Source organism: Bos mutus, chromosome 4 (genome assembly GCF_027580195.1).
Source record: "Bos mutus isolate GX-2022 chromosome 4, NWIPB_WYAK_1.1, whole genome shotgun sequence".
Taxonomy (NCBI): Eukaryota; Metazoa; Chordata; class Mammalia; order Artiodactyla; family Bovidae; genus Bos; species Bos mutus.
Genome location: NC_091620.1, coordinates 87,549,858 through 87,577,845, shown reverse-complemented (window position 1 = coordinate 87,577,845; position 27,988 = coordinate 87,549,858). Strand labels below are relative to the sequence as shown.

General features: G+C 39.9%; 1 protein-coding gene across 3 annotated transcripts in view; it reads right to left on the bottom strand.

Moving 5' to 3' along the window:
* Nucleotides 1-27,988, bottom strand: part of RAPGEF5 (Rap guanine nucleotide exchange factor 5) — a 234,995-nt gene that overhangs the window by 29,427 nt on the left and 177,580 nt on the right. For all 3 annotated transcript variants that reach the window (XM_070369748.1, XM_070369747.1, XM_070369749.1), the window contains 8 exons: nucleotides 17,538-17,616; nucleotides 13,763-13,907; nucleotides 12,100-12,197; nucleotides 10,319-10,349; nucleotides 9,283-9,361; nucleotides 6,788-6,937; nucleotides 3,011-3,108; nucleotides 220-342 (listed from right to left, as the gene is read on the bottom strand). In XM_070369748.1, coding sequence (XP_070225849.1) covers nucleotides 220-342; nucleotides 3,011-3,108; nucleotides 6,788-6,937; nucleotides 9,283-9,361; nucleotides 10,319-10,349; nucleotides 12,100-12,197; nucleotides 13,763-13,907; nucleotides 17,538-17,616 — 803 coding nt within the window. The remainder of the gene's footprint in view (nucleotides 1-219; nucleotides 343-3,010; nucleotides 3,109-6,787; nucleotides 6,938-9,282; nucleotides 9,362-10,318; nucleotides 10,350-12,099; nucleotides 12,198-13,762; nucleotides 13,908-17,537; nucleotides 17,617-27,988) is intronic.

Sequence of the window (27,988 nt, the reverse complement as noted above, 5' to 3'; positions counted from 1 at the left end):
TAAAGCATGATCATGTATTCTAATTTTCCTAGGTTTGGATCAGTCTTTCAATATATTTAAAGTCCCCAAGTATCTTTGTGGGCCATGGTATCCCAAAGCATAACTATATCAACCAGAAAATGGATTGTCTTAAAACCTAATCACACATGAATATTCTTCAAGAAGAATTCCTAGTTAAGGTGGCAGTAGCATTTACTTGGTCGTTTCCCCCTTACTTACCTCGTGAATTGAACTGAAAAGGCTCCAATCAAAATTCATTAATTCCAGAGCAAGATCCCAAGTGTTCATTCCCAAAATCCTGATCGACCTTTGCTGTGATTCCTCATTTTCTGCAAACGGATTCTAAAGTGACAGACAGAAGCAAAAGAATCCTCAGTAAATTCCCAGATGGTTGGCACTGAATTGGCTGGCCACAGAAAGGCACTAGAAGCCCGCGTGAGAAAAATAATCTTGTCTGAGTGCACTTAATAGTTTCCCTGATCTGTTCACCTTCGGTGAGTTACAGCCAATTCAGGAAACAGCCTCAGAAGCTGCAGAATGTGATCAATGGTACTTCACTGAGCTGTCCCTCCCTCCCCACAGGCAAGCATGCACACACACACACACACACGCACACACACACACACACACACTCATGCACAAATCTGATTATAAAACACTGCCCCAGCAGACAGTATAATGAAAGCAAAAGCCCTGAAGTCACTTTGGTTTCTGGTAAGAATTAATGTGCCAGCAGGGTTAGGAGAAAAACAAACAAAAGAAATGTCACAGTGCACTTCAATAAAGACAGACATGGCTTTTACAGGAAATATGTTTAACAAGTCTCATCCCAGACATGCATTTACAAATTTTACTAAAATGCCCGTGGAAAAAAAAAAAAAAAAAAAAAAATTTAAACAGGAAATAAAAAATAAAAGCTAATTCATTTATACCCCATGGTGTATGATTATTTTAAATTATCAATTGCTTTCCCTAGACAAATGGGTATGAAGAGTTTGGTAATAAAAGTATTTCTTTAAAATCTGACATAAAATTATTAAATGCCACCACAATTTTAAATCTGCCATCACTGTTAAATTATTAAAAATTTGGCATCTTTTCAAAACACCTGATATTTTTAAATTAAGGTAATAAATTCTCTTATTTGACTTGAACAGTTAATGACATTAAAACAGTTAATGTCTTGGGAAAAAAAAAAAGAAGAGGACTTTTCAAAAATAAATGCCATAGAAGAGTAAAAGGAATATTTCAGAATCCAAATATTAGTCTTTATTTTTTGAACTGCAAAATAAATTATTAGCATTTTTGAATTTTTATATTTATGAAAAGGTTTCCTAATTGAAAACATGACAAAAGACCTCCATGAGCTATTCCACAGACTAGAATTCCCTTCAGAGTGGGTCTAGGCACAAACTGGCCCTGTACCTCTGGCATGGGCACAGGGTGGAGCTCAGTAAGGGCGGAACGGATGATGTACGTACAGACGCTGAGGTGGGGAAAGCCCAGGTGTCCCAGGGCCCTGTCTGGCTAGATGGGGACCACGCAGATGTCAGGCTACACTGCAGACATTCACAGAGCCACGAGGTGGGAAGAAACACAGATGTCTGCTTATGAATTTGGAGCTGTAAGGACATTGTCACTCGGCTTTTTATCCCTCCTACTTTCTCCCTAAATGTGCCCTTACCCCGGCCCTGCCATCTGGTTATTCAAGGTAGTCCACCGCCCTCTCCAGGAAACACTTTCTATTTTTCTATTCCAATCATTCAGGGCTATGATTCCTGCTCTCCAAGAAGGCTGACCCATGCCCAAGCACAGGGGATATGAGTGGTTTCCCTGCTAGCCTTCCCTTACAATGCTCCGTTTCAACGGAGATCTTTTGGAGCCGAAATTACCAGAACTATGATTCCAATGGGGAAATTTTAGGTGGGGGAAGCATTCACATGCAGGGTGGCATCTGGCTCAACTCACAGCACTTATTTATCCCACTAGACCTGCCCAAGGCCTGCCCTCTGCTATTCCGAGGCCCTGGACTGCAGCAGCAGAGCTCTGGGAACTCACATTGAGGGAGCCACAGGAAACGTCTGTTTGCGGCTGGGGGTGGAAGGGCGGGACAGTGGGAGACCCAGTAACAGTAACCTGCACGTTAGCTCCTCCTCCTTTGAGAGGTGGGGGGTGACTAATGTTATTATGGCAACTTGAGATCTTGTAGATAATTTTACATGAGATATTTTTATTATAAGCGGTGTTGGTTAACCTACATGGTATACAGACTCGTCCATTATACACATAAAAGGAGCCTAGCTGGAAAGAGCCATTCCTGTGATGACTGCATGGCACAGACCAGGACCCTGACTCCGGATGATACGATCATCATCTGGTAGAGCCCACTTTTTATGGGTGATGGCTCTGAGGCCTGATTCTACCATCCAGAAAGCAACCACAAGACCGAGGTTTTTAGGAACAACAACAAATCATCTAGTTAAGTATAAAGGTTCTTAAACTTAAAACTGAAAATAACATACAGTGGGGGTTTCTCCATTTCTTCATATGCTTACTCTTTGGTGGCATCTGATGTTGCCCACTTACACAGGGAATGCTGATCATGTACCTTCTCTTCAAGGGAATGGCACGCTCAAAGGGCACCCAGGGGACAGAAGAACAGAACCTCTTTCCCTTTAAATGAACACAGGATGGATTCCTCAGCCTGATCTCCATATATCCACCAGGAAAGAAGAAATGGAATTAAGATTCTGTTGGAGAAAGTGTCCCATCTCTCAAATTCCTTGTTCCAGAGAGGCTTAGAGAGAAACAGTGCGAAGGGTTTTCAGTTCCTAAAGACAGGCCTGCCTCTGATTAGCAAACGTACTGTTGTTTGACAAGTGTACTGCTGGCTACAGAAGGAAACAGCTTGATGTACTTTTCTAACATTCATTTTAAAACGCACAAATACATGTTCTCAGCCTGACATTTGTGCCCCTGTGCTTCAAGCACAAGGCTAAGGGTAACTCACCAAAGTGTCGGCCAGGTCTTTCCGGTAGACATATATCCGACCAGAGGCATCAAGGGATTTGGAGATGGCCAAGTTGTTTGGCTGAAGCTCATGCTTTTCTTTATTTACAGAAAAGAATAATTAAAAACACAAGAAGAGCTAGTATGCATTCACAGTACTGCTAAACAGTGAAATCTGCCAAAGAAAAATACTTAAAAGTAAATGGGATGTGAAGTAGATGTGATTCAGTTCTGCATACGCTATACAATGACACCAGATAATCAAAGCTTATTATCCACGAAGAGGTAACCTCTTAGGATTCATTCTTATAATATTTAGTCATTTTTTTTACACAGAACAGCTTGGGGAAGAAGGGAAAACTCACTCTTCGCTTCATATCTATCTGTAAAGTAACCACATGAAGACTTCCCTGACAGCCTAGTGGTTAAGACTCTGCTCCCACTGCAGGGTGCATCGCAAGATTCGACCCCTGGTTGGGGAACTAAGATCGCACGTGCCAGGAGGCAGGGCCAAGAAAAACAGAAAAGAAAGTAACCATACAACAATAATACTGCTAACAGTTGGGTATATCTCTGTCCTCATATTTATGCAAATATGTATGTGCACACATGTATATACAATCACAGCTATTCGTATGTATACATTAATAATCATAGATACATATATACTTGTAATAATTCCTTATGTGGTTTTATATTCTGATTTTATTGTACTTATCCTCTTGTCAAAATTATTTATATATGCCATGTGTAATTGGTTATATAACAGTCTATTATACCATCATTTAATCTTTCCTCTATTGTTGAACATTTAATGGTTTTCAATTTTTTTTGTCATATAAATTAGATAGCGAGATACGTGCTAAATACCAGCAAGGGGCCTGACATATAACAGGGATTTGATAAATGGGATCTATTATTACAGGAGCCATAATACATATTGCTGAAGTCAACATCCTTCTGCATAAATCTTTGGCTCCTTATAGATGATTTTTCTTAAGACAGATTCTCAGCAGTAGAATTACTAGGTCAGAGGGAATGAATATCTGTAAAGGTTTTGATACAAGCTGCCAAACTGCTTTCCAACTCTTATGTCTACCAATACTCATCATTACTTTGAATAAGTTTATTGATTTGCTAAAATCAAAAATAGATTATTGATATATTTTATATTTCTTGGCAACTAGTAAAGTGAATATTTTTCATCTATTCTTCTTCTATTTTATTTACCTATTATTCCTATCCTTTGGCCATTTTTCTACCATAGCTGGACTCATAACACAATATGCTTCTCAAAGAAAAATGTCCTCCTCACACCTGCAAAACACAGAGGGGAACTGACCAAAGTGATATTCAAGTTTATTCCACTGTAACACAATCAGTGTCCCCTAAGGTAGCCCTTTATTTATCCAGCAGGGTTGGAAAATCAATACATCACATCTCTTTTTCTAGATAACATAATCAGCTCAAATGCCAGATTTTGTTTTGAACATTTCCGCTTGATATAGAGGACAAAAATGATACTCAAATACATTCTTTACCACCCAGCACTGCAAAGATCAGTAGTACTGTCATGTCAGGCTCTTGACATCTGCTGTAAATGGTCCCACATGGCTGGGCTCTGACATTCTTCTATATCTTCCCTCCTTGTTTAAGCTACAGCTTCTTGCGACCCTCTGTATATTCATAAATACCTTAGATATGAATTTATAAGAGCCATTCTGCATTTGCTATGAAATAAAATGGCATGGTTTGCTGACAGCCATTTTTCCAGTTGCTAAGAATTATTTTTCTTACTGTCACGTTTGTCACTATGCCATAAACAAGGAAAAGTGATAGAATTTTAGGCTCTGAGGAACTGGGTAGGTTTCTGTTACTACATACTCATACTTCCCCTGGGCACAAAACAGCTAGAAGCCTACTAAGAGCTGTGAGAACAACAGTAGTAGTCCTTTCAGAGAAACCAACAACATGGCCAACGTGCATTTTCTTTTGAGAAAGAGAAAATAACAGTAGATCTCATTGTCATTTCATTTTGACACAGCATTGAAAACATTATTTATTAAAAATTATGTAACTAGAGCAAGGAATACAATAGGTTCTGTGGGCTTTTTTTTTTTTTTCCTTCATAAGAACATTATTGTTTGGGGGACATAAAACTGCAGGCAGAAAGGTTCTTAACAGACAAAACTACTAACTGATGAAAAATGATGGCATATTTCCAAATCTGTGAGGTAATTCAAGAGATAAGCTCGTGTTGCTAGTGATGATTAGCTATGAGTATATGCACATCAGAACCCAGATGAATCTAATTTAATAAAGTGTAAAAATGGTATTTCACAGCCATCAAATAGATAGTGGGTAAAATGAGCCATTCATTAATTCCCAGACTCATGTGCGGCCCTGGCCAACACTGGGTCAGCTGCCAAGGGGGGTGGGCCCCCACTGTGCCACGGTCCCCACTGTGCCACCAGGCCCCTCAGGGTCCATCTTTCTCCAGCACCTTTTGTCTGCATGGGGACCCAATCACTACTTTCTATAACAGTACTGCCTCGACAGGTAAATGCTCATTTTGATGAAGCTCACTATTGTCTGGAATAATTTAATATCTTTGGTCACTTACAATTAATATACAAATATCATATTATCTGGAGTATTTCCTAATATATTTTATTAGATATTCAACTACTCTCTGAACTCCCTTAAAATTCATGTAAGTCCATATGTTTCTGAAACATTTGCTCTTTTCCTTTAGAGAATGTTTTGCTTTGGAGGCATGACGCCCAGGGAGAGGAAGGAAAGAAGCACTGGGACTGGGGAGATGGGCTGTATTTGTTTGACTATGTAAACGATTAGCTTGCAGGGCCATTTTATCTGCCTCTGAGTAATAAAGCGGAAGAGACAATGTTCCCTCACATAATGCTTTAACATCAAGTACATTCTGATCTTCTCCTGACTCTAGAGAGATAACAAAAGGCAAACAGAAATGCCCTTCATCTGCTCCCCCTCCCCCCAACACATGGTTGATTAGTTTATGCTGTCCTCCCATTTTTCAACTACTGAGGCTCAGTTACTTTCTTTGTGTTTTTCTCAGGGTTAATGAGATATTAAATAAAGATCGTAAGGCAAAAATGGGAGGCCAGCAACCCGGAGATCTGACAGGCTCCAGTGGAAGCGCAGGGTTCTGTTCAGGTCACAAGATCAATAGCGTCAGCTTGTAATCTGTGTGATCTTATTCAAAACACACAATAAACCGTTCTCAGAGGATAAGTAAGGCCCAACAGAAGACTATAGCCAGAGCTCACTCCCCATGTCTACCTGAAAGAACACTGCCCGTGAGCTTTCGGCTTATTGTACAGTGTTTGTCTCCTTCAATAGGGAGTCTTTAAGTATTAACTTGTCAGCCGGTAAAATGACTAGTTCAAGGCTGTCTTTCTTTTTGCTTCCGAAAGTAATTTCATCCTTTAGCAATTTCCCAAGTTAATTTAAACATGAAAACAGAAGGCTTATCTAGAGTACAAACTATGTAAAGCTTTATAATACATTTCAAAACACTGGCACGCCTCTCTGGTTCTTGGGGAGGAAATTCAGTATTCAATGGTACCCAACTGTTGTCATGGAAACACCTCTGGTAGAAGGCTTCTCATTGTTACGGTGATCACCCAGCTGTGGACCCAGAAGGGACGCACTGCACGTTTATTCCATAAAGATGTCAACTCTCTCCCTTTGGAGGCAAGCCAGTGAATGATTAAATATTCAAAGACAGAATATAACTTACCCCCAGAGAAGGTGACGGCTACCAGAGCCAGATCATCTTCCGCATGTTGGATCTTTTCTGCCACAACCCTCAGGATCTCTTGGGCTGTACTGGAAACAGTGGCCTTCACGCTGACGTATGAGTGCTCTGTTATGTACACGTGGCAGAAAACTACATGAGGTGAAAGAATTGTGAGTAAACAGAGAACTGTGGCCACAAGGTACAGACCTTTCCAAATCAAGGCACCCACACTATGCTCTTCAGTACAGGACAGACACAGCTAGATTTACACGTGCACATGGGAGCCCGAGGGCATGAGAACGGAGCCACGTGCTTACACACACATGAGATGGAGACATTATAAAGCAGGTGGGCAAGCTGCAGTAGTCCTTGGGCATCCCAGAGCCTAATGAGAGACCCACGTCGTGCCAAAGCTCGTTGTGTGCTCCTGGTAGGAGGCAGCCTACCCACAACACAGCGCAGTCTGTGCAACACGGACTGGACTTCACAGACCCTTCCGTGAGGGTTACCAAGATCTCCCAAAGCAGCCTACAAAAATGTCTAACTCACACATTTTCACTTTACACTTCTCCTCCCAACAGCCCCAGTGGCTCAGTAAAGACCACCACGCTTTGTTATTTGAATTCGCATAAGCTGGCGTGCTGCAGTCCATGGGGCTGCAGATGGGACACGACTGAGCAACTGAACTGAACTGAAGCTTTACCTAAAAAATCTGTCGCTTGCTATGGTTTTGGCTTCAAGCCTTCTTGATCTTTCAAGAAAGAATCTCCGCCCCCTGCCTGTGTCAAGGTGGTAGTGAGCTTAATTTTCAAACGGAGGTCACATTTCCAGCCTTTTTAATTTCCTTTTTCTTGTCTGTGGTACTACTCATTATTACAAGGGCATTATCACTATCATGGTGAACAGGCCCAGGAAAAATATTCCTTTATGATTTGACAGCAGAAGCTGCCTTAATAGCGATGGAAATAACTGACATGTTATTTGCCTTTTATATGAGCCATTGTGAATGTATAAAACACTAGCTTCTTTAGAAAAGACAGGACAATAATATACTTAAGTATTCTTCTTTTCTAGATTGAAGAAAAGAAGTAGAATGTAGCTCCTAGAAAAGTTTAATATGCAATTTAAATGGCACCACAAAAATAAACCCAGGAATGTTTTCACAGAAATGTAAATGAAGCAAAAGACAAACTATGGGTTTACCAGTATAAACCTCAAAGTAAACACACTTTGACAGAGGCACTGACAGTATTTTGTTTTAGGTTTGGTAGGGTGTGTCATTAAAACTCTAGCATCCAACAAACAGCTGTTTTATGTGTTGTCAACAGACTTGTGAGAGAGGAAAAGGCTTTTTTCCTTCCATAGAAAGATGGAGTTTTGGAGCAAGGCAAAGATGCAGTCTACAAAATGCTAAATGTGAGGAAAGTTTACATTACGCTTAGTAAAATGATGAACAAAAACAGTCTGAGGCATCTTGAAATGACCCTTTGAAACTCGGCATGGAAAATTAAACAGCTAATTGTAAGACAGATGGGAAAGGAAGGTTAGCAGCTGAGAGAGGGGGAGGTGAGGTTTTCTGCTCCTCCACTTGGTGCAGATGATGTGGCCCACCAAGCGCCCTCATGAGCGGCTCATTATACACAAAGGATGGAACGCAAGAGGAATCTGCGACATCTGGGTGCTCAAGCGTTCAAGAAGTTGAGCAAATATCCAGTGTCTATACTTAGAATTTTGGCACTGTTGGGGCAGGCGAGTTTTAAAGTCTCCAGTCATAAGAGCATGAACATCTGAATGGCTGTTTCCCAGCTCTGCACTTGACTCACCTTTTACCCTAACGGGAGGAAGCCACTTCCTGTTCTGCTATAAAACAGTGAAGCAGAGAAGCACGTCAGCACTGCCAGTGTGCTGCAAAGGTGCTTCCCCTGCCCTGACCTAGGGGCCCTCTGCGGATGGCGGGGGCGGGGGGCGGGATGTCAAGAGCCCTTTTGGCACGAGCACTGACTGAGGACGCCCTGCATGTGTGGCGCTGCCTGCATGGCCTTGCCTAGGAGGGGTTTCTATCGCACATCCTTCCTTTCATTATTCCCGCCAAGATTTTCTCCTCTAAATCTCCAGGACTGACCCAGTCCAAGCCCTGAACAGTGCTTTCAGTGGACTTTCCCGTGAGTCACGGGCAACGGACCGACACAGGGGAGAAGGCAGCTAAGGGTGCCTTTCCAGTCCTCTGCACTGCTCCCCAAGAACGCAGTGGACTCTGCGTGGTCTCCTTCCCTTACTTCCCAAAGTAAAGATGATCTGGCTCCGGGGACAGTACTCAGTGATGAAGAAAACTAAAGCACGGCAAGAAAAGAAAAACTTTCATGGTGGATGTTAACGTGCTTGTCGTGGTGGGGGTGTGGCAGCTGCAAACAGCTACCGGCAGGCGGAGGTGTTAAAGTTGCGTTGTTGTGTTAAAGTCCTCCACCTGCCCCAACCCTTGTTCAAATCATACTCACTTTCCTCACTTTCTGTCACAGTTCCTCTGTGCTGCAGCCAGTTCTCCTTCAGACTGAATTGGTGGAAAAGGGCTTTATTCTGCAAGAAGGGAGAACAAGAACAATGAACAAATGTATTGCTGCCCTTTGGAAAACCACAGCTGTTTGCAACATGTTCCAAAAGAGCGTGCCAATTTTTTTTGAATATGAAATCCATCCGTCTAATCTTAGAGGAATAAACTGGGAGTTGCCTCAGTTAATACAAGTGGAGGTTGGAGAGTCTGAGCAACAGGATAGACCTTGGCCAAGGTCAGTGGCAGGGACAAAGTCCCAAATTGATTCTTCACAACATGCTGGAGAATACAGGTGTGATTTTTAACCTCTGGCCACTACAAAAGTCCACAGCTGCTTCTCCTGAGAAAGATATGGTTTTCCCACCCCAACATCAACCTTACTTTCAGGTAAGGCCACTCCGACATAGTTTCATACTTCTGCTGTAGAGCAGTGACTTGCTTAGGGGAAATAGGTACATAATTCATTATGATTATCTGTCACCTGACATATCGGCTCCTACAAAACTTGTGCCTGACATGTTATTTTGCATTTCCCCCTTGAAGCTGAACAGGAAACACATTCATCCCAGCTACGATCTCTCTCTCGGTTGGGTTGAAGAGTGCAAACCTTTTTCTTACAAGACTTTCTTACTCTTGTAGGCAAAAAAGTCTTGCATAGATGACTTTCTATTTTTACATCAACATTAACAATCAAGTTTATGTCATTCAGGGGACATTGTGAAAACTCCAGGATTCCAAAATGCACCACAAAAAAATGCAGAAATGTCATAAAGTCAAGGGCACCTGGCTGCAACTGGATCCACGCCAGCATAGGGAAAACTAAGTGAGGCAGGAGCAGGGAGGCAAGCTGAAGCCCCCAGCTCCTTGCCTGACCCCACTTGGGTGGGGGCAGCATTCATATTAATTATGAAGAAATGCCAAGAGGGGCAAGGCAAGGTCCCTAACTCAGATCACCCAGTTTCAGAGAGAAGGGTCTGCCTCACCTTCCTTTGCGGTGAGTATTCATCTACAGTGCTGAAAGGGAAACAACAAGAGGTCAGTCTTTGTCTCAAACCCAGGAAAATGTAGCCACTGTCAACAGACACTACTTTTCAGGCACCGTGTGGAGATTTTAGCTTTTCAAAAACGGTAAAATGCACAGTATTCATTCATTTACTGTGTAAGACACACTTGACATTAGGATTTCAAGTGAACCAGGAAGAAAAGAAGCTATTTATTCAATAGGTATACTTTGCCTTCTACTCACAGAAAGCGAGCATTGAGGAAATAACTGGATTTACTCAGTCCACAGAAATTCTAAGTTTATTCACATTTCACTAAGTCTTAGGTGAAATTACTGTTCTTCAGATAGCTAAATAAGCTAGCTAAGGCTGCTCTTTTCCAGGATGTTTCAATGTGTGGTAGGACTTGCAGGGCCTTCAGCAGGTCCCCAGCTCAAATTGTATTCCAGCATCTAAAAGATATTTCATTATCTCATACCAAAGACGCAGGAATCATGACTTAGATCATGTTCTTACTTATATCTATTATTTCCCATTTTTATGTAAGTTTTCAAGTGGAATGTATTAAATTACATTAATGCATTTAATGTATTTAAATTTGTATTAAACCAGAATTAAATTTTCCCAATTTTAAGACCTCCCTTACAGCATAGATCATTTCCAAGTAGGTATTATTTTGATGTAAATGTTTCTTTCTTTTTCATTTTTGCTTCATTTGCTTGTTCATATTTTCATATTTAGTCTTAGGCGATAGAAATTTTTTACAGTGTAGAATGTGATAATAAAAGAAGACCATCAAAATTCATCACATTCATTATTAACAACCTGTAGCTCATTTCTAAACTTCTAAATGTGTGATTTTCATGACTGGGACAAAGGTTTACACACGATTTGTGTACACCCTAAAATTATTTATATAGCCTTCACTGCACAGGATCTTTCTTTACTAAATGTGAGTCAGGCTTTAAGTCTCTGACAACGTGAAGAGCTTGAATTAACATTTTCTATGAGAAGCGCCATTTGTGACTGCTGAAATCTTAATATAAGCTTGTCAAAACTTGACAACAGATGTGTTTTATGTTTAAAAAGTCGAAGCTATATTGCAAATCAGAGGACAATACTTCCCTTCAGATTAACTTTGCAGGTATATCTGAAAACTGAATAATGACTTGATGTTTTCATTTACCAAAATTAAGAAGAAGAGTTAGTGGTAAATCAGAGTAAAACCAGGTATTAGCAATTTGAAAGACTAATGATAGATGCTTCAGTGATACCTGGACATGACAAAAGTCACAGAGTAAGTGCCTCCCTTCAATTTTTCTAAATTGATAAAGAAACCTCAGGGAATCCATAAAATAAAGTTTAAACATGTGCCATGGTTTGCTGGGACTTGTTTATAAAACTTTTTTCCTATCCCATTAGAGATAGCTATGAACTACTGAAATGACAAATTAAATATTTACACTTATAAAAATAAATAATAATTTATTAAATAATTGTTCTTATGCACCCAGACTGTCATGGCTCAGTTGGTTCCTATCATATTGAACAGGGTTTTTAAAAATAGCCAGTAAGCTTGATTTAGTGTTCACTCATCTTGAGATATAAAAACAAAATACATATTTACTACTAGAAAACCTAATGAATCAAGATAAACCCCAGATCTGAAATGTTCAAAATGATCTTTCTGAGACACCTCCAATTCTGTCATACATGGTGCTGCTTTCTCTTATTATCTGTGATGAGGAAAATGAAATACTTACTGACGACGGTGCATTCCAAGTATCTTCTGAAATTCTTTCAGCTCTTTTTCAAGTATTGGGTATTCATAGACATCATCCAGCACATTCCTGTATATGGTCTGGGGTGGGGGGGGGGAAGAAAATGGCAGCTGAATTGGTCTGGTGTCTATTTTGTAAGGATTAAGACTCAAACAGTGGGTAACCTGATCAGAGAGAGAAGTGGAATCCAGAACAATGCAAGGGGTTAAACTAGGCACCACAGAGCTCCTGAGTGGGGGTTCCACCTCAGACCCCCTTGCTCAACTGTGTGGCTCTCTGGCAGCTCTGAGGGGCTATGGGTAGGAGCTACTCAAAATTCCCAGGCCTGTTCTACAAGATATTTTTAGAAATAATAGCCACATAATCATTTGGGAAGGAAAAGAAATCTATTGAATTAAACTAACCAGTTGTTTTGAAAATAACAGTAGTTTAGTCAGAGACTTGGTTTAAATCAGTTTTTAACTGGATGTCTAAAAGATATTTGAATTTTGAAATCAAAGTGATTTCTTTCTTGAAGACAAAGTCAGTTTAGACACTTGCCTATTCTGAAATAGAACTCTTCCCCACACGGATTCCACTGCACCCCTTCTCTGTATTGACCTGCACAGCTAACATGCTTTTGGTGGCCAAAAGAGTCCAGCTGTCTACAAACTGTCTCCAGAGAATCATCTGTGTTGAAAAGACACTGCAGCCTACTCATGATTAGAAACACATATCAGCTTGCTGCTGCTGCTGCTAAGTTGCTTCAGTCGTGTCCGACTCTGTGCGACCCCACAGATGGCAGCCCACCAGGCTCTGGCGTCCCTGGGACTCTCCAGGCAAGAACATAACTTAAAATGTAAATCTAGGTTTAGCATCAATTTTATTAGTTATGATTGTTTTAATGTCTCAATATACACCAGGTCCTGATAAAGTTTCATAATGTATACATTGTCAATATAGTTCTTATATGATAAAAATAATGTTTTATCCCACTATTGTAGATATGGGACTGGTTAGTTTAAACCTATAATACATCTCAACATATTAGGCAGTTATCAAATTTTAAAGTATGTTTTATTTAATCTTCCTTAATTATTTCATTTGCAATAAAAATTCCCATGACAAGTAAAATAAATAACTTTAAATGAGTGACTTTAAAACTTGCCTTCTACATTTATTGACATAGAATTATTTAAAGTTAAAAATTTCTAACTATGTAAATAATATTTGGCTGCTGCTGCAAGTCACTTCAGTGGTGTCCGACTCTGTGAGACCCCAGAGACGGCAGCCCACCAGGCTCCGCCATCCCTGGGATTCTCCAGGCAAGAACACTGGAGTGGGTTGCCATTTCCTTCTCCAATGCATGAAAGTGAAAAGTGAAAGTGAAGTCGCTCAGTCATGTCCGACTCTTAGTGACCTCATGGACTGCAGCCCACCAGGCTCCTCCGTCCATGGGAGGAGTACTGGAGTGGGGTGCCATTGCCTTCTCCAAATATTTGGCTTCAGAAGTCAAAACAAACAAATACTTTGAATCATAACTTCAATATTACAAACAAGTTAGAGGACTGTAACATAGGAATGAGATTACTGAAATGCACAACTGAAAATAAAATCAGTCATTCAGCATCAAAGAGTAACTGAATAACTGGAAGTTTTACATTACCTTTAAAAACATTTTTGAATGTTCATCTTCATGTAACCAGTCTTTGTATAGAGCAATCCACTGGGAAACAAGATGCAAGACCTTCCGTTTCCGACAAGGAACATCTGAATTTTCTTCTTTGCCTTGATACTTCTTAGCAGAATAGGTGCAAATAGTTAAGAAAGAATACTGCATTGTTGCAAGTAAAAATAGGAAGAGATCCATTTATTCTTGTTTTCATAAAATATGCTAAAGCACATTTTTGAAAAAAATCTACAAGTATCTGTATATGTAGGAAGAAAAGAACATGTGTAGGGAAAGTAACAGGTGTGCACTGAAAAAAGCAAAAGGAAACCCAGGTAAATGCTTCACATACACTTGGTGGCAGGCCATGAGGATAAGGACTGGATGATTGAACTGACAAATGTATCACACAGTTCCACAAGCAGTGCGGGTTGATGCCACTTTGAAGAGATACCAGATGGGCCATTAATCACAAGGGTGGCTTCAAGAGATCTGGCCTCACTACATAGGTGGACACCATTTCCATCAAGATGACATCAGAAGTAGGCCACATACACTTTGATTCTCAGAAATTTACATTCTAAAGTAGTGCCAAATGAGCATGGATTTCTGGAGCATAATTTGTGGTGTGATTCAACTGTCCACCCCCAGGAATTTACATGGGAAAAAAAAAAAAGAAACGGATAAATGTACAAATGTAAGTAAAAAGGGCTGCTAGTTTAATTTTCTCTGAGATAAAAAATATTAAATAGGCATAACTTAAAGGCTTCAACCACTGAAGACAGTTAAATAAATTACTGCATATTCATTTAAAGGGCTCTTTTGTAGCCATAAGGCTGATGGTCCAGCACTCTATTTGCTGACATAGGGCATCCACAATATACTGTTAATTAGGAAAGCAAGTAAGAAAAGAGTATGTCAGGATCATCCATTTCTATTAACTATGTTTATTTACATGGTCACTGCCTGGAAAGATATATACTGATAGTTAACAGTGGCTTCTTAAAGTAATGAGATTTCAGAGAACATGAATTATTTTTATTATACTTACAAGCATTCCCCAATTTGTATACAACGACAATGTGTTAACTACGCTGTTAAAATTAAATAAAAATAACAACCTCAAAGGCAACATGCTTAAAACCTTAGGAATAAGACAGAAGCTTGGCACTTCGCAAAACATCCTAGTGTTTCTGCCTCCCAAATTATCATTTCTGAGTATCTAGGACACATTAAAAAATTAACTAGAAATAGAAAATGCTATGACACCAAAGACAGGTAGGCTTTAGGGTTACTGGACAGGATTCTCTATTCTTTAATGCTGATATATAATAGCAAAACAGGGATAAATTCTGTATCAGACTTTGTAACATTTTTTATAATCTGCCCATTTAAAAGAAGTATTTATTTGGGTCCTAACTGCAGCATGTAGGAACTAGTTCCCCAACCAGGGATCGAACCTGGCCCCCTGCATTGGGAAAGCAGAGTCTTAGCCATTGGATCACCAGAGAGGTCCCCTTTGTAGCTATTTTAAAACATAATTCAGCCACTGTCTCCCCAACCTACAAAAGTACATCAAGGACTGAATGGATAAAAAGATGTGGCATTTATACACTGTGGATACTATATGTAAGATCATGGCATCCAGCCCCATCACTTCATGGCAAATAGATGGGGAAACAATGGAAACAGTAACAGACTTTATTTTTTTGAGCTTCAAAATTACTGCAGATGGTGACTGCAGCCGTGAAATTAAAACATGCTTGCTTCTTGGAAGAAAAGTTATGACCAACCTAGACAGCTTATTAAGAAGCAGACATTACTTCGCCAACAAACAAAGGTCTAGTCAAAGCTATGGTTTTTCCATTTGTCATGTATGGAAGTAAGAGTTAGACTATAAAGAAAGCTGAGCACCAAAGAATTGATGCTTTTGAACTGTGGTGCTGGAGAAGACTCTTGAGAGTCCCTTGGACTGCAAGGAGATCCAACCAGCCTATCCTAAAGGAAATCAGTCCTGAATATATTCATTGGAAGGACTGATGCTAAAGCTGAAACTCCAATACTTTGGCCATCTGATGCGAAGAACCGACTCACTGGAAAAGACACTCATGCTGGGAAAGATTGAAGGTGAGGAGAAGGTGACGACAGAGGATGAGATGGTTGGATAGCATCACTGACGTGATGGACATGAGTTTGAGTAGGCTCTGGGAGGTGGTGATGGACAGGGAAGCCTGGCGTGCTGCAGTCCATGGGGTCGCAAAGAGTCAGACATGACTGAGCAACTGAATTGAATAGTATATATATATATATACACACACACAGAATAGTATTTATATTATAAATATATAGAATAGTGGAGATCCAACCAGTCCATTCTGAAGGACATCAGCCCTGGGATTTCTTTGGAAGGAATGATGCTAAAGCTGAAACTCCAGTACTTTGGCCACCTCATGCGAAGAGTTGACTCATTGGAAAAGACTCTGATGCTGGGAGGGATTGAGGGCAGGAGGAGAAGGGGACGACAGAGGATGAGATGGCTGGATGGCATCACTGACTCGATGGACACGAGTCTGAGTGAACTCCGGGAGTTGGTGATGGACAGGGAGGCCTGGTGTGCTGCGATTCATGGGGTCGCAAAGAGTCGGACACGACTGAGCGACTGATCTGATCTGATCTGATATATATATAAGGTACCACTTTACCATACAGCAGAAATTAACACATTATAAATCAAATATACTTCAATAAAAATTTTAAAAATAGAGGAGAAAAGTTATAGATAACACTTAATATTTTAGAATGGATACATCTGGGGGGGAGGGAAATACTTAAAATCCTTGTTTTTGAACCATGAAATTAAAGCAACTAATTCAGAAAACTAACTCAGAAAAAAAAAAGTACAGCAAGGACATCTGATTTCTTTGATGTCTACCTGTGAAACAGACTCAGGCAAACACAAAGAATTTGTTAAAATATGCATTTCTTGTAGTTTTTCTCTTGAAAGGCATAAGGATTTATCTTGCACTATTTCTACTTATGCAAACGCTCTTTTTGTCTTTTCCTGTGACCTTCATGGCTTGACTTCTGATAAAAAAACTCTTCCTTAAACACTGTAAGGCAAGACACTCATTTGGAAACTGTGTGCGTTTCCATGGCATGGCTTCCTGGCCTTTGATCTGTTGCATCTCTTCTAGTCAGTGTATGCAATCCTAAAGCCTCCTTAACTGGTCATTAACCCTCTAATCACATCCATCATCCTAAGACAGCCTGCCCTGACAAAGCTCTGAAATGATGACAGCTGATTGGGGGTGGGAGTGGGGGGTCAGACCTCCCAAGTGGGAAATCCTTGTCTTCCCCAGGATGCTTGCCCAGAAAAACACTATCACATGCATGCTTCCCCACCCATGTGGTCTGGCACTAACTGATTGATTGTCTTGGAAGTTCAGTTACTGCCAATCCACTCAACCTCTTGACTCTGGGGTTTACCCAGTAGGCCAAATTCATCTCTAGGTTCTAAAGCCTTGTGCACAGGTTTGAAGAAAACACAGTGTACCCACAGCACAGACTGTGAAAACAGCAGCTCTGCATCTCTGGCCCCCCCCTGCATACTCTGTCTCACTTCATCTTTCACCTCGGCTATCATGACATTAATATTTAACACAGCCACACTCTACTGAGGGCTTGAGTAAATGAAGAAAGGCAGTTAATTCCTAATGTGAGGCATCTGTCTGAGAGGAAGCCGACACAGCATCCTGAAGCTAATGAAGGATATTGCCTCAACAGCGCCTGGCACAAGTCGTCAGTTGTCATGAAGACTGTGTACGTGAGAAGGAAGTCATCAAGGAGAGTCTCTGCAAAGAAAGGACAAACAAACACAAGGTGAGCAAATCGGACATAAGAGGGCAAGCTGCTGGCCAGGCTCTGGAAGAGTGTGCACAGCAGGAATATGATAAAGGGTGGTGGCAGCGGGAGGGGTAAGGTTAGGAGACTTTTAGCACAAAATACATTTATTAAAGTTACTTTTAAAAACTCTTTATATAGAATGCCTCAAGCAATGAGATTTTTTTCTATTACAAGGCTCACTAAACATATAATTTTGTCATCTGTTTTTTCCTTCCCTAAAACCTCATCTATATTTGTGGGTACAGATGTTATGGAAACCAACATATTACAAAAATGTGCTTTTAAAAATAAATTTTATATGATTTCTAAAGTATGCACTCCAGACCTACAGGAAATGACACCTATAAATTCTAATCTCTGGAGGCTCAGATGGTAAAGAATCTGCCTGTAATGCAGGAGACCTAGGTTCGAACCCTAGATTGGGAAGATCCTTCGCAGAGGTCATGGCATCCCACTCCAGTATTCTTGCATGGAGGATCCTCATGGAGAGAGGAGCCTGGTGGGCTACAGTTCATGGGGTCGCAGAGTTGGACACAACTGAGCGAGTAAGCACAGCACAAAAGCCATTTACCTAAGTCTAGGATAAGAACAATGGATAATAAAAGCCAGAGGATACACGGCAATTTCCAAGGCCATTCACTTTTATCTCTTGAAAGCATCTGTAAGAAGTTGGGAAAGTGAAGAGTGATTTTCTTCTTGCTGTGAAGAGAGACAGGGCTGAGTCCAGTTAAAAATGGAGAGCAGATAAAAAGGATCATGACATACTCCTTCCTAATTCCTTTTCTACCTCTTCAACACAAACAGGTCCCATTTTTATTGCCTCTGGCTGAGTGCTCTTTACAAAGTCCAGCTTACATATAATATGGAACTGCTAAACAGGCAAACTCCAATAAACTTCAAAAATGATAGAAAGACTTATGTTCAGAATGCAAAGCAGACCTTTTGCCATAGTAGTTTTTATTTACTCTCCATATCTTAAAATTCATTTTACTCTATTATTTAGTTTTCATGTTGTTTACATTCTGGATACCAAAATTTTAACTATCTGAAATAGTAATAAATTCTATGAATAGTGAGCTTGTGTACTTAATGGCATTGATGCTCTTTCATACTACAAATGTGAAAGTAGAAAGAATTGTCCAGAACAGAACTCTATAGCTCCATTTTGAAGACCGGAAAAATTCCATACTTTTAGAAATAACCAGCAATGCTCCTTTAAAAGTTATCAGTGCAAAACAGACTGTTTTGAAGAATATAAAATTCTGATAAAAAGAGGCTGTGAACGACACCTACAGCCCTATATCAGCTGCAGGGGTTAACTTATTTCCATGGTTTGTTTATGCTGCAAAATAGCAAGATACTCTTGATCTACATAGAGTGATAAAGTGGTTGTACATGGTAATGGGTTCCCAAAACTTCTTGCTTTCTAGAAGCTCTTTATTAAAATGAATCAGAGGTGTTCATGAAGAGCATTAGAGACTTTTTTTTTCAAAGGTATTAATTTTCTTCAGATAAGTAACAGTGAAAAAGTGAAAAAGTAAAAATATTAATCGCTCAGTTGTGTCTGATTCTTGGCAACCCCATGGACTATTGCCCACCAGGCTCCTCTGTCCATGGAATTCTCCAGGTAAGAATATTGGAGAAGGTTGCCATTCACTTCTCCAGGGGGGATCTTCCCAACCCAGGGATCAAACCCGTTCTCCTGCGCTGCAGACAGATTCTTTATTGTCTGAGCCACCAGGGAAGCCCAAGCAACAGTATTCCTCACTAAAAAAAAATAAAATTTGAAAAATGGCAGCTAAAATGTAAAATAAGCCTAACTTACACATATTGCATCACATGCAGTATGTGAAGAGTCACTATTTCTATTAGTCTGTGGAAAAAGCAAGTTCTCAAACAGCTGTGCTGAGGCCTTGCTGGACATGTATTAAGGCCAGCACGGGAAAGCTGGGGGACTGGCTGGCTGCACAACTAAATGCGACTCACGCAGCCTACATTCACAGCAGAGCTAGGGGTTCTCTACTTAGGTCCTTGTTCACAAAAGTTTCCAATCTATGTACAGAAAGGCAGAAGAAATTTTATTCTAAGGTCTATCCCCAAGCGAGTTAACCTACAGCACAAGTTAGTCACTGGCATTAGAAATTTTTGTGTCTCTTTCATTACAGGATTTTAAATAGATGAAGTTAGATCCAACAATGGTGTGACGTCTGAACCCCTAGGCTACCTGGGAAATTAACTTGCAAACTATCACTCTGGGATGCTGCTGAACAATAATGTTCACAAATTAGGACATTTCTCTGTACATTTCTCAATATGGTTGATGAGAATCCTCAGCTTCTCTGGTCTGATTAGAAGTTAAGTCTTTTTTGCATTCAGTATTAGATACAGGAAGTAAGGACCTCAGAGAAGCCTAGAATTACTTTAGGCTTTCCAATGGGCCCTTACAGATTGGAGCAAATAATACACAGAAACCAGTGGGTGACGTCACTGAGTACCTCATACAAGTCAACGTACAAAGTTTTTAGTGTGACACTCAGGTTCAGACTCTCTGGAATGTTCTTATGTGTGTGCTCAGTTGCTCGACTATGTCCTTGTGATCCCAAGGACTGGAGCCCACCAGGCTCCTCTGTCCATGGAACTTTCCAGGCAAGAATACTAGAATGAGATGCCACTTCCTCCTCCAGGGTATCCTCCCCCGATCAAGGGATCAAACCTACATCTCTTGCGTCTTCTGCATTGGCAGACGGGTTCTTTAACACCAAGCCACCTAGGAAGCCCCTTGGAATGTTCTTACTCTTAGCTAATTTAATGGGGTTGGAAATATTCTCTAATCAAGTTTTACTCCATGAAAAAGTCACATTAAAAAGAACACCATACTGGAAATACCTATAAATAATATATACAGTATTTCATGCAATAAAGAATTGTATTAGTAAAATAAAAAGAACACCATTAACTTTGACATAAGCAGCCATTCCACTCCAAAACAGTCTTAGATGATGAACTGAGTAACTCTGAGAGTTTGGTTGGATGGTGGCAAAACTATTTGGCATTCAATTCCATTAACCAGCTCATACAAGATAATACTTTGTTGAGGGCTTTGACCCAGAAATGTTTATTTTCCCTGAAGCTACTACCATATTTAATATTCAACAGCATTTACCTAATTATCTCTCTGCCATAGAAATAATAATTAAAGTAAAAACAATGAGGCTATATAGAAACATCTCCAGTTAAAAAATATAATGAAAAGAACAGCTAAAACTCCTTATGAATAGAACAGATTCCCAACACTCCTAACTCAAATCTTTATATAACTACCATTTTGTTCTGAAAATTTTCTACATAAAAAGAGCTTTCCTTTATTCTTTTCAGTACTGGTATTTTTTTTGCCGCATATGAAAGTAATTGAGTGATTTAATCAAAAAGACACATTTCAAATAGAAGTGCATTTTAACAGCCATGCTTCAAAAAAAAAAAGGCTGTCCCATTGGTATTTAGACATATTTTTAGAACCACAATGGATATATAAATGATCCCCTGAAGACTATTAGCCAACAATGGCCATTTAGAAAGACTAGCAAATCCACTGGCAACCATATTAAAACACTATAATTATATATTATATTATATACTGCTTAATTAGTGGTAATTTAAGACTGTAGGTAGAAAAGCACTTTTGTGTATAAAAACATCTTTCACTTAAACACATTCATAGCTGCCATACAGACTCACATTCTGAATAAAAAAAATGCATTTATTTATAGCTTAATGAATATCTAGGTATTAATATACAAAAAAACTTGTCTTTGAAATTCTATCCATTAAATCAAATCACTAAATCTAATCCCAAGTTCTTGGTTCATCACTGACAAAAATACTCAACTATCCTTTTGGGCATACCCCCTCTTCCCACAAATAATATAAAATTTTGTAGTGGATTTTTAATTACAAGAATTACTTTTTGCAGTATAAAAGCAACATGCTAATAACAATCAAAACTGGAAGACAAATACTATTACAGGTTTAAGAACTATGTAACTTGAAATAAAATATATTAATATGCTGTAAAAATCTAAAGAATAGCTCTAAAATTTATGTCTATAATTAGCCATGATGTTAATTAATACAGAACTTTTCCTGATCATCTGGTACTTTTTAAACTTAAAGGCATAAGAAAAGAATTGTCTATTTTTATTTGATTTTACTTGAATGTATTTTTCTTTTATGCATAAATTAATTTATTTCTATCACTTTAAGTGTATAAAACACTAAAAATTTCCATTTTATTTCTACAAAGCACAAAGGTTTCTAGAACATCCCCAAGTTATGTCAAGGTGGAATGGTAATTGGCTTGGTATAGATCCTTTTTATAGAGTTCTGCTATGTAAATATAATCAAATGAAAGGAAATGGTCTAAATGCTTCCAAAAATACTAAGCTTAATGCCTTTTTCTTTTTTCAGTTATAAAAAAAGAAAAAACAAAACAAAACTCTGAAGTCTAGAAATCATGAGTATAGGGTGACTTAGGAGCAATTAGAAAAATCTACCTCAGTTTTACTTTCCAACACTCGCCAACAAAATGCACTGCAATAATGAAACCACTCACCCGTGAAAGTAAATTACCAAGAAAGCAAATGAAAAGAATTTTGACAGACAACACTTATTGGAGCCATTTGATCTATGTAAGGTAATGTGAATATTCAACATTTCTGTACTAACTCATATTCCCTAAGGTACTGTTGGTAGTTCTGTTTCACCTGTATTTCTACGTCAGATGCAATGAAATTTAAGGTGCTCTAAAATATGCGCGATTTAACCTTTAGTCCAAGGAGCCAAGAAAAGCTTTGTACTTGAAAGGGCCTATTTCTGGCCCTGGAATGTTACAATTTACCATTATTTTTTGAGAAGCAGTGCCAAAATGTACCATGTAATCTGATTAAGCACAAACAAAATAATTTCATGTTCATGCTTGAATCATAGGCTCAAGTACTAGGCCCACTGATAGGAGCTGTGCCTCTTGCTCAGTGTATTTCACATTTCAAAAAGCAGTATTCGTGATGTCAAATGCAGCTGTTTACTACAGCTTTTAAATTCAGTTGATTCCTGCAGAATCTTACAATTTCATCACAGTACTGCTTAGCCATTCTAAAACTGCCAAATCCTGAGATATAGCTTTCTTTTTACATATCGATTACACAAGAAATACTTATTCATTTAATGTTGTTTCTACATCAAACTTGAAAAGCCATCCCTTTAATGACTATAGACAGGGATGGCGTGACACTCTTCCGATGATATAATCCGTCTTCATGTTAACTTGGAAAATTTGGTTTTAGAATCCCACCGCATTTCTTTAGGACAGAATGACTTGAGTGCAGCAGGTTTTATGTTCTTAGCTACATTTAATTCCACACGCTGCCTTTTAAAAATGTCACAAGAAGGAGTGTGGAATATTAACAGCGGCGCTTTTATCTTCTCCGCACAGAGAAAGGGTCACGTTTGCAGGTCGCTCTGTCGTCACAGAAGGGCCGGGCCCCGTGAGCTCCTGCTGTCCCAGCCCCCATCAGCTGCTGCGTTCAGGCACAATTCATGGATCTGCCATGTCTGCTGGGAAGCTCAGAAGACAGTGTAGAGTGTGCAGAGGGAGTCAGAGACCCTGATTCCCACCTGGGGAGCCTTGAGCAGAGCACCTCATCCCCCTGGGCCTTAGCACAATCACCTAAATCCACACCTAGCAGAGCTGTAGTTCAGGCAGATAGAACAGGATAGCTAAGGTATCTGGCAAAGAATCTGGTACACACAGACTCACAATAGATTCAAGAATCACAATAACCACAGAATCACAACAGATTCAAGCACACAATAAATCCTTTCTGCTCTTTGCATGCACACGAAGTCGCTTTAGTCGTGTTCAGCTCTCTGTGACCCCATGACCTGTAGCCAGCCAGGCTCTTCTGTCTGTGGTGCTCTCCAGGCAAGAATATTGGAGTGAGTTGCCATGTCCTCCTTCAGGGGGATCTTCCTGACCCAGGAATCGAACCCGCATCTCCTACATTACAGGTAGATTCTTTACCGCTGAGCCACGGGGGAAGCCCATCAGTTCTTTAGTTTCCTAAAATAAAATTACTGATGTCTGTCCTTACCCGTTTCTCCAAGTGCTACCAGTCAACCAACCAAAACTGTGTACTGAGGGCTGAACTACACATAAGGCACTTGCTGAGGCACTAGGGGTTGATACAGGGGAGCACAGTGGCTTGTCCACGGCATGATCCAGGTGAGGTAACACTACACCAAGCAGTGCCAACCACGGATGTCATAGGGCTGAAGGAGAGACTCCTGTATGCCAAGGAAGGTTTCACCAAACACGTGGCGTGTGAGATGACCCCTGAACTTCCGAGAAGAACTGAGGAGAAAGAAATTAACTGTGTAAGCAAAGGAGTGGGTATGGGTGTGTGTCTGTGGCTGAGTCATAGACCACTGGTCTTTGAGACTTGATTTTTCCTAAAGATGTTTTGTGCTAGATGACAATATTTAAAACTCAGAAATCTGGCAACATCAGGTCCACAGTTCAGTTGGCAACCATGAGTTTAGAGCTGAGTTGCACTTTTTATGCAGCGGGTCCTCCCCAGTTTAGCACAGTTCTACTCTGGTTGGCTTCTTTTGTTCAGCTGAACTGTCTGTGGACATGTGAGTTTGCAAATCTTAGTCTATGGTATAGTTATGAAACAGTAATGGAAGGGTCACACGGTGTAACAGAAAACCTAAAAAAGTGCATTGAAGCCAACTCCCAGAGGGTTTTTGAGCTCTAGACTAAGGAGTCTGGGGCTCATTCTATACGAAAAGGAAAGTGAGTAGAGACTTTTGAGGTCAGAAGTGACGAAAGATACAGATTACACTTGCCGCATCCCAGAAGTAAGTGGGGATAAAGGAGGAATAAGGGGAGGGAGGATGAGTTTATTTTTAAATACACTGAGCCTGGATTCCCTAGGTTACTTTGAGTGAAACTACTGAGCAATATATCAAAGACCAGAGTTTGCTAACGAAGGCTAGATGAAGATGGAAGCTACTGTATAAAGAGAGAGGTTGGGAACAACACGAATTTTCAGCAACAGTCCTAAGAAGATGTAAGCAGAGGGCTGAGGGTTGAGCTGGGGTGGAAGTTCACATTTGGGTGATGGCAGGAGAAAGATGAATTTTTAAAAAAAAAGAGGAGAAAAAAACCCTGGAGAATTGGGAGACAGAAATATAATAGAAACCAACAAGAAAGGACTGGAAAAGACAGCAGATCAAAAGTCTCAAAAGTTGCTGGAGGGAGGTCCATGAGACAGAGCATTCAAAGGTCACTGGATTTGGTGGGTGATGGTCTCCGGTCTGCTTGCTTTAGAGATATGCCCCTTGATAAATGTCTAGTTAGACTGAAAGAAACTATAGATATTCTGACAACCAGCTCTCACACCATCTAGCATACTGTTTCTCCCCAAAGACTCTCCTTGTAATTGTGTAGCTCATTGATCAGTAACAGCAGGTGCTCTCACGAATGAGCCAGGTCAGATTTCTTCATGATCAATGCAAATATTGTTTTGTATTGATACAGTATATATGAGAATATGGCAATTATCACGAATATGATGCTTAAAATACCAATCTGCCAGAATCTACCAACAAAAATTAATACCAAAGATTTGCTCAGTCTAACATAACTGAGTTGCTGAATCTTGTACAATCAACACCACACAATGATTTCTTAAGATACAAACTGTGTTCCTAAGTGCCTGGCAAATTTTCTAAAATTTCATGAGACGAAAGAAAATTAATTTATACATTAAATCTTAAATCAGAAGTCTCAAGTCTGGTTGTGGTTCAGTCACTAGGTCATATCTGACTCTTTGCGACCACATGGATTGCAGGCCTGGCTATTTCAAGCAGTAACTCTAATCCTTGAATAAACTTCAAACAAGGTATGACATTTTTATCTCCTAAGCACTAAGCAGAATCTCTATTATCAGCTTTCTTTCAAAACTTGAAATATGTCACCATTCTGAGTATTCATTTTTCCCCCTTGGTCACTGTCAATCACTGGTGCTGAATTTCAGACAAGTAAAACTTTATTTACTAACTTACTTTAGTTTCTGGTTAAAAAAAAAAATTTAGGGACACTAGAAAAGCTACTTTAAACAAAATTTAGCAATGGATGGTCAACTGCCTATATTAAAGCTAAGAATTGGCATGATAGCTAGATATATTAACAATAAAAATATTCTACAAATGTACTCATTTAAAGTAAACACAACTACGGCTCTTTCTAAGCAATTTGGCACAAGATCTTATGCAAACTGAACGCTTCCAATACAAGAAAACTTACTTTAACATATTGCCTTTGTTTGAAAACATTTCTAGGATAAGTATCTTAACCAGTGACTGACAGCAGACATGCCTTTGTGCCTGGTTTCCAGAATAGTCACAACATCACATGGCTGCTTTCTTTCTCACACAGGTACAGGGAAGACTTGTGGTTTAGGGTCACAAAGAAAGGTTTGGTCACAACTGACAACCAAACTCCTATTACTTCAGGTTGAAGACAAAGTTGCAGGATAAAGTGTCCATCTTTGCAAAGATATGGAATTTGACTAGTGAGGTCATTAAAGAACTACAAAGGGCAGTAGTCTACAAGCTCCAGACTGATGACTATTCCATCCATGTGAATATCGAAGCAAATCTCCATACCTACCATCACTACCCAGCACACGTATTTTAGCCTCAGGTCAGTTCAGTTCAGTCAATCAGTTGTGTCCGACTCTTTGCGAACCCATGGACTGCAGCACGCCAGGCCTCCCTGTGCATCACCAACTCCCAGAGTTGACTCAAACTCATGTCCATTGAGTCAATGATGCCATCCAACCATCTAATCCTCTGCTGTCCCCTTCTCCTCCCACCTTCAATCTTTCCCAGCATCAGGGTCTTTTCAAATGGGTCGGTTCTTCACTTCAGGTGGCCAAAGTATTGGAGTTTCAGCTTCAACGTCAGTCCTTCTAATAAATATTCAAGACTGATTTCCTTTAGGATGGACTGGTCGGATTTCCCTGTAGTCCAAGGGATTCTCAAGAGTCTTCTCGAACACCACAGTTCAAAAGCATCAATTCTTTGGAGCTCAGGTTTCTTTATAGTCTAACTCTCACATCCATACATGACAAATGGAAAAACCATAGCCTTGACTAGACAGACCTTTGTTGGCAAAGTAGTACCTCTGCTTTTTAATATGTTGTCTAGGTTGGTCATAACTTTTCTTCTAAGGAGTAAGTGTCTTTAATTTCATGGCTGCAGTCACCATCCGCAGTGATTTTGGAGTCCAAAAAAATAAAGTCTGCCACTGTTTCCACTGTTTCCCCATCTATTTCCCATGAAGTGATGGGACCAGATGCCATGATCTTTGTTTTCTGAATGTTGAGCTGTAAGTCAAATTTTTCACTCTCCTCTTTCACTTTCATCAAGAGGCTCTTTAGTTCTTCTTCACTTTCTGCCATAAGGGTGGTGTCATCTGCATATCTGAGGTTATTTCTCCCGGCAATCTTGATTCCAGCTTGTGCTTCATCCAGCCCAGCGTTTCTCATGATGTACTCTGCATATACATTAAATAAGCAGAGTGACAATATACAGCCTTGACATACTCCTTTCCCTATTTGGAACCAGTCTGTTGTTCCATGTCCAGTTCTAACTGTTGCTTCCTGACCTGCATACGGATTTCTCAAGAGGCAGGTCAGGTGGTCCAGTAGAATTTTGAAGAATTTTCCACAAGTTGTTGTGATTCACACAAAGGCTTTGTCCTAGTTAATAAAGCAGATTATGTGTTTTTTATGGAACTCTCTTGCTTTTTCTATGATCCACCCGATGTTGGCAGTTTGATCTCTGGTTCTTCTGCCTTTTCTAAAACCAGCTTGAACATCTGGAAGTTCACGGTTCATGTAATGTTGAAGCCTGACTTGGAGAATTTTGAGCATTACTTTACTAGCGTGTGAGATGAGTGCAATTATGCGGTAGTTTGAGCATTCTTTGGCATTGCCTTTCTTTGGGATTGGAATGAAAACTGACCTCTTCCAGTCCTGTGGCCACTGCTGAGGTTTCCAGATTCGCTGACATATTGAGTGAAGCACTTTCACAGCATCATCTTTTAGGATTTGAAATAGCTCAACTGGAATTCCATCACCTCCACTAGCTTTGTTCATAGTGATGCTTCCTAAGGCCCACTTGACTTCTCATTCCAGAATGTCGGGCTCTAGGTGAGTGATCACACCATCGTGAATATCTGAGTTGTGAAGATCT